This window comes from Helianthus annuus, chromosome 16, assembly GCF_002127325.2.
Source record: "Helianthus annuus cultivar XRQ/B chromosome 16, HanXRQr2.0-SUNRISE, whole genome shotgun sequence".
In the NCBI taxonomy this organism is placed as follows: domain Eukaryota; kingdom Viridiplantae; phylum Streptophyta; class Magnoliopsida; order Asterales; family Asteraceae; genus Helianthus; species Helianthus annuus.
Genome location: NC_035448.2, coordinates 149,096,207 through 149,103,565, shown reverse-complemented (window position 1 = coordinate 149,103,565; position 7,359 = coordinate 149,096,207). Strand labels below are relative to the sequence as shown.

The window sequence follows — 7,359 nt, the reverse complement described above, 5'->3', positions numbered from 1 at the left end:
ACTTCTGTTGACCAAGATTGATCCGGTTTGTGGACCACTAACTCTGGCAACAAGTTTGCCATGGTTGGTAATCCGGTAACGGAACCAGAACCGAAATTGGAATCGCTTTGGCAAAAAGGGGTTAGGAACCGACCTGAACTGTAGGGCTAAACCGGTTTGTAACCCAATGTATTGAAACCGGTTCCAACCCGACCCAGTCAAAACCCTGTTTCAAACCCGGTCTCATCCCGGTTAAACCCAAACCAGTTGCAATAAAATCTGGTTTTGTTGACCCAAACCAGGACCGGTACCAAGCTGGTTTGGGCCCAAACCCCTATTTGTGCACCTCAAGTCTGTTCTACAAAGTTATATATATAAGTACTAAACATATTGGTGATTCATACAGGAAACTCTGTTCATTCCCTTTAAAACACAAACAATCTCTTTGGTTTCTATTACAAAGTTCAATTCACATAAGAACAATGTGTTCATACATTGAACAATATCAACTGTTAACAAGATCACAAATCGGGATGCAAAAAACAATCATCCAATTCAATCCAACCCGTTCACAAATAATAATTTCTAAAACTACCAAAAAACAAACATAAAACGCGTATGCAGAAACCGACTCATCAAGGGGCCATCAGAAAAACGAAACAGCCTCACATTCTTCGCAAGTTAATCAATCATCCTATCCGTTTTTGTCTCAAAATGAGATCTCGCTGTACTTGGAAACGTTAAGTAGTTCCTGAAAATATTGAACCAATAAGATTAAAAGGTTCAGCTTAAGCATAATTTTTTTGTGACAAATTTGACCCATTGTTGATTTGGGTTATGTTTTATCACTCACGAGTCAAGATAAAATCAACAAAGTTGCCTAAAATTAGGTGTCATATCTTACCCATTTGTAAACGGGTTCATGTTGACGTGTTTAACCTGCCTAATTAAACGGGTCACCTTTGAATTGACTTGTTTAATTAAGCAGGCCTACCCAGCTACCCATTTACGACCCATTTATTACAATTCTCCATCCGTTTAACACGTTTGGACCCCACGAACCTATAAACCCTTTTGACACGTTTAGATAAAAAGGTTAAACATGTCATGTTCGAGTTATACAATTTCAAATGTGTCCGGATTAAGATTGATGTCTTTGATATAAATAAATAGATGGATTGTGTTGGGTTTAATGATTCAATCCGTCAACCTGAAACCCACCAACCCTACACAAATGAAACCCCTAGCTAAAACGGAAGAAAAAAGTATATATTGTAATTATATTTCACAAACTCATTTTATATGAACTTTTGTAACGTTTCAAAAAGAAAAAAAAAGTGTTTTAGGTCAGCCCAACCCAAGTTAAACCGTTACTAAACCACACATTATTTTGTCATCTCTATGACATAATTTAGAGACTTTACCTCGGAATACCGGACATGATCATGATGCACATTAGAAGTCTTCACAATGGTCTCCCATTTTGGTCCACTTTTAGGACTCTTCTCAATAGGAACCGGTTGCATTTTCTTAGGAAAATGACTTCTTAAACTCATCTTACGCCGAAGCCATGATTCCGAGGGTGATTTAGGCAACGGAGGCACACGAACCGAGCCATCCACATCACCATCTGTCTCAATCTTGGCCTCTTGTGGCGTCGGGCTTGTTGATTTTTCATTCCAATCTATGTACAATGTTTTCTCGGGTACAACCGGAGGACTATCGTGTATCAAACGAGGCGAAAAATGACTTTTCACATTAAGGGACGGGCAAGTTTTGGGTTGTGCGATTCGATTTTGAACGTCTTTTGGAACTCCAAGAAACCGGGCCCCATCGTGGAACGGAGAGCGAGGGGATTCGTTACGATAGGGGGATATACTGCGACCGCTACGCGACAAACTTCGATGGGGAGATGATGGTAGTGAGTTACCCGATCGAGTGAATGGATTTGATTTATGTTGAGTTTCGTGGGCCTCTTTCGGTCGTGACTCGGCTCGCTTCTTGATTACGGCATCCATAGCTTGCTACAAAGACAAATGTTCGAAATACCGTAAGTATATTTTTTTAACGGTGAACTTCATGTATAAGGTTACCATACTGAAAGTTATTAAAAATTTAAAAATTAACATGTGGTGACAGTGTAGTCTAAACCAAATGAAACACTAACTAAAGCAAATACTAAAAGTATTTTTATTTCTACATATATAGATACAATATAGATACAAACATGTATATAAACACTGAAAGTATTTTTGTTCTTACATTTAATCTAAAAGTAAGGTCAGTGTCGCGACATGTCTACCACATCATCATCTACGACAGGTCCATATCAGTATTATTATTCTTATATTATTTTTAAAACTATTTTTCTACACTAATACACTAATTTTTAAAACTTTGGATACTAAGTAGATGATATTAAATGTTATATAATAGCTTTTGTTTATTTTATTTGAAGAATAGTATTATTTTTCTAATACATAATATTTTTTTTTCATTGTGCGCTTTTCTTTTTTTAGGCTCATGCTTTTTTTTTTTTTGCGTTTTCTGCCTAGACCCTAGGCGAGGCCTATACGCCTCGAGTGTGCCTAACGCCTTTAAGAACTATGATCCAAGTGTAAAATTGTATTCCATAACCGTCCCAATATTTATATGTTAGGGTGAAGGGGGTGCACACCTAATAGGTGAGTGCCCTCTCTTACGCCAAACCAATCCCCGTGTGCCACGTCAACTCCCCTCTTAAACTCCCCTAACACCCCCATTTGATGGCGCCACTCCCCTATTAGGTGAATTGGTTTTTTAAAAAAAAAAAAAATAAAAAAATAAAGAAAAACTGTGATTGGTCCCCTCTCTCCTCTCTCCTCTCTCTCTCCTCCCCTCTCATCGGTGAGCCGCCACCTACCCTCCCTCCTCTCTCTTCCCCGATTTCACCCACCGCATGGTTGGCGGCACCTTCACCGGGTCGGCAAGGGGGTTACCGAAATGAATTCGGTGGGCACCCCGCCCACCCTTATGAGTTGGATAAACACCCTTTAGTCATCTGACACACCCACAAGTATCTAGTATTGAAAATTTGCCGTCAACATTCCGAAATCCATTTTTACTTTTTATATAACTATATTACCAAAGAAATTAAGTATAGAAAAACTAAAAGAAATTAATTATAGAAAAACTAAAAGCAAGTAGATAAGTAGATTATTTTATTACCTAAGATAAATCAAAAAATAAAAATTAAATGTTTACGGGCATGATTCAAGTAAACGAGTATGTATATTTTGGACAACCAGATCAGGTATCACCCTATATCATACCGTCTCCCAACGCCCGAAATGTTTTAAAACTAATCTCAGACCTAAATACCCAATCCGTATGTATCAGGTTTTGAGTTTTCCGTTATGATTCGAGTTCGCTTACAAACCCCCACCCCCACCCCCCTCAATATAATATTTCTACCACAATTCAATGATTCATTATTAGTTCACAAGAGTTACCTTCTCAAGACTGGGAGTCAGTGGTCCACTGTACGACGTTCTTCTTGACAGCCGGGGAATCGGACCCGGAGCCGGACCCGGTGATTCCGCCCTCGGAGACTGACTCTGATGAACCTTCGTCTTCGGTCCAGTCATCGGATTCGAAATACACGAAGAACGTCTCGTGCATATCCGAGGCAGAAAAAACAATCCAAACCCCTTTTTACCCGACTTCTTCTTCGTCTCATCAACCACCACGCATTCCTTATCACTCTCCTGATTAAGCGAATTAACCGGATACTTTTCGAGCAATAACGGCCTCAGTTCGCCGCTATAAACCTTCTTAACATACGTAGGTGGCTCAGGAACAGGTTCCTGCTTCTTGGTAACATATTGTGGAGTTTCAACTATCATAGACTTCGCAGCTGGCAAAAACCGGTTCATTAGATACTCACGAGTGTTGAAATCGATACCAAACGATGTTAACGACTCTGCATCGCTGTTATCTTCGCTGTAATTGCACGAATACGACGAATACGACATGGAAAGTGTGTCAAATGCATCAGGATGTAACAACTCTTCTGATGGTTGTTCATCATTTGAGTTTATAGTTGAACAAAGTCTTGGAGAATTCGTGGCGGGTTCAGGCGGGTTTGAATTGGGGGTTTTTCGGTATTTTGCTTGGCCCGGAATTTGTTCCCAGATGAAGGGAATGGCTGCGGGTTTCGTGACTTCTTGTTCGGGTTCCCACTGGGGTTTGGAAGCTGGAAGCGATTGTTGTCGGGTTGGTCTTGATTTTGCAACCGAATTGGTCGGTATTTGGTCGATATTTCGACGAGCGGGTGATAATCGTCTTACGGAGAGTAGAGGGGCATTCAAATCAAGCTGTTTTTCCTCCATTGAATGTATACTCACAATGAGCCTGGTTGTATGAACTAGAAATTCAACAAATTAAAGGAAAATAATGAGAATTGAAAGTAGAAAACAGGGGAAATATTAGAATCATATATGCTTGACTTAAGAAAAAAGAAAACAAGGGAAACCTTTGAAATGATGAAAGCATAAAACTTTTATGGATTATAATTATGAGTCATTAAGATGGTAGATTTAAAATTAAATATGAATCAATGTATTTAACTTCTTGTTTCAAACAAATATTAGGAATTAAATTAAAAACATCCACCATTTATAACAAATTTGTAAATGTATATTTCCATCTTTAATTCTGAAATCATAAATGATACAAAAAAAAAATAACATAAATTAAAAATAAAAAGAAATAAAACTATGCAATGTGATCTCAAACTTTAAAAACAAGAAAAGTGAGAAGCATATATTTCCTCATTTGGGAAAGAAATCAACCAGAATTTGCTAAAAATGGAAACTATGAAGTACAGAATTGCTCAAACAATCATATTATTCATATTATGTGGTATTCAAGAAGCCAGATTGAACTAGATTATATGTTTTAAGTGTTTTGTGGTATAAAAAAATAAAAGAAAAATAAAAAAAAAGTTATAATAGAAGAAGAGGGAAACCTGGAAATATGTAATTTCTTCAAGATAGTTTTATTCCCAGAAAAAAAGAAGTTAAGACTAGACAGATTGATTGTGTATATTCTCTTTCAAGCCCAGATTTTAGCGCATTGAGATGAATATAAAATGAAAATCTTGAAAAATAAAAAAAAGTAGAAAATTTGCATACCAGTAATGGAGGAAACGGGTTTAGTGGAGAAATTTGCGGCCTTGAATGATGGAGAGAATTGAAGGAGGTGAGAGTGAAGTGAAGAAAATATGGAGTGGGGGGCTGGGGGTGGCGTGGGGTGGGGTGGGGTGGGGTGGGGTAGGGTAGGGGTAGGGGTAGTATGAAGTATGAACCCTTGAGTATGTCTTGCTTTAGCTAAGTATCATGAGTGGGGCTCAAATAGACCAAAAAGAGAGGAAGGGGAAGTTGTTTGCTTTATTGAATTTTCAATTCAATTTAAAGAGAGCGGTTTGTTGAAATTTGTTGAAAATTTTAAAGATTGTGTTTGGGTTCATATTTTAAATTGTGTATTATTGTAAATTGAGTTAGTGATTTTTATTTCTAACATGTTTGAGATCTAGTATAACTTTAGTTACATATCCCTCCCCCCCACCCCCCCTATGGCAACCATCATAACCACCAACTAAAAGGCTTTTGAAACTTCTACGACAACATGTAGACGTTCTACCCTTTGCTCGAGCTTTCACAGGCAAAAATACACTTTTTATCCTCTGTTATCTCATGAAGTTCTGGTAAAACTAGAACACCACAAACAACGTCAATTTTCTAATCAAATATGCTGAATTGCTTTGCCAATTCAGGCGACTTGAAAACTAAGTAGAAAGATCGAGTGACAACCAGAGCACAGAGATTGAAGTTCTTGTGACCCAAATTAAACCCTATTTCCCACCTCTTTCTTCTTTTAAAAATGACAATGAGTAAAGAGATCGAGCGATAGAGGTTGTAGTTGAGGTTGACGTAAATGAAATGGGAGGGGAGGTTGAAAGTTTAGGTTGCCAACAAAATAGGCAAGGTGTGGGGGCAAACGAGTGATTTTTTTTTATATTGTTTAAGTAAATTACATAAATAATCCTTCTGGTTTAAAGAGAGCTAAAATAGTTATTCTGGACAACTTTAATAACAATTTTAATAAAAGCCAGTACCTTCTGTTACAAATTAAATATCACGTAAAGTTGTGACTATGCTTTGACCACTAAGGTTTTGGGGTGTACTCTAACTTCATTGGTGGTGTTAAAGATAAAATGGCAAGTTAACATGTATTGTAAATCCCTCCCTCCCCATGTTAAGTGGTGTTAAAACTTACCAATGGGGTGGTGGTTCATTAGCAAAGGCAAAGCCTTTAGAAACACCTAGATTAGGAAGGGAAAGATCTTGGGTTCAAGTCACACAAATGACATGGATTAAAGAAATTAAGTGGTGTTAAAACTTCCCTTGATTAACATGTTAACCTAGGAAAAAAAAGATTAAGAAATTAATGTTATTTATTATCAATGTTTATTTTAACTAAGAAGTTATAATGAAATGGTATTATTATTATTATTTTGTATTTAAATTAAATATATAATTTTAAAATAATTAAAAAATTGCGAGTGAGGTAGAGTTAACAAGGTTAAATCATTTCCTTAGGATGAGGTTGAGTAAAAAGGAAAAAACGGGTGGTGTGACGCTTATATGAAGTTAATAAGGGTTAATGTATACCTCATGGTCTAATATCAATCAAATTACTTCTATGTATAAACTTATGATAAAATTAGTAGTATTATGATAAATTTAGTAATATGGAGCTCGTTTATTGAAATGGTTATATAGTTTTTATTAATTGTATAAGTTAAGTTACTTATTAAAATACATTTTAATTTAATATGTAATATTAAACATTTCCTTATAAGCAAAATAAAGATGATTTTGTCTAATTTTATTATAAATACATGTAAAAGTTTAAAAGAATGCAAATATTAAATAGAAACCTACAAAAGTACGCATTAATGTGTATATGTAAATCTTCTTTTGACCAAAGTACATATATGTGTGCCGATTATGTATTTTCAACTACCTAAATTGTTTATGTGTATATTAGAAATAAAAAGTGGACTCCTTTCATACCTAATTTGACTTATGGTTGCCGATTATATTTTTAACAACAAATCAAATATGGTATGTTTTAGCATATTTCAACTAGCATATTGTATATTTTAAACAAGTTATATTCTTCTAACTAATCTCCTTAATTCATGTCCTAACTATGACATAATTTGTGTTTCTTTTTTATCATGTGCAAAAAGATAATTATAGCCTAAACATGGATCCACATGAGTGTTTGTCTGTTTGATTTGTTTTCTTGGAATTCTAATTTTTTATTAATTTG

General features: G+C 35.9%; 1 protein-coding gene across 2 annotated transcripts; it reads right to left on the bottom strand.

Moving 5' to 3' along the window:
* Positions 1–380: 380 nt before the first annotated feature.
* On the bottom strand, positions 381–5,292 carry LOC110915283. 2 transcript variants are annotated; one of them, XM_022159958.2, is made up of 4 exons: positions 5,154–5,292; positions 3,471–4,384; positions 1,404–2,003; positions 381–730 (listed from the first exon to the last, which is right to left on the bottom strand). In XM_022159958.2, exons 2-4 carry the CDS (start codon positions 4,347–4,349, stop codon positions 689–691), a joined length of 1,521 nt encoding a protein of 506 aa, XP_022015650.1. In that variant the 5' UTR covers positions 4,350–4,384; positions 5,154–5,292; the 3' UTR covers positions 381–688. The 2 variants fall into 2 exon arrangements, with proteins under 2 accessions (XP_022015650.1, XP_022015651.1); XM_022159959.2 differs by lacking the exon at positions 5,154–5,292 and adding an exon at positions 4,988–5,122.
* Positions 5,293–7,359: the final 2,067 nt, after the last annotated feature.

Coding starts and splice junctions, on each gene's coding strand:
- LOC110915283 (XM_022159958.2), bottom strand. CDS start 4,349: ATGGAGGAAAAACAGCTTGATTTGAATGCCCCTCTACTCTCCGTAAGA. Junction 2,004..3,470: donor TGACTCCCAGTCTTGAGAAG/GTAACTCTTGTG, acceptor TTGTCTTTGTAG/CAAGCTATGGATGCCGTAAT. Junction 731..1,403: donor ATCATGTCCGGTATTCCGAG/GTAAAGTCTCTA, acceptor CAATATTTTCAG/GAACTACTTAACGTTTCCAA.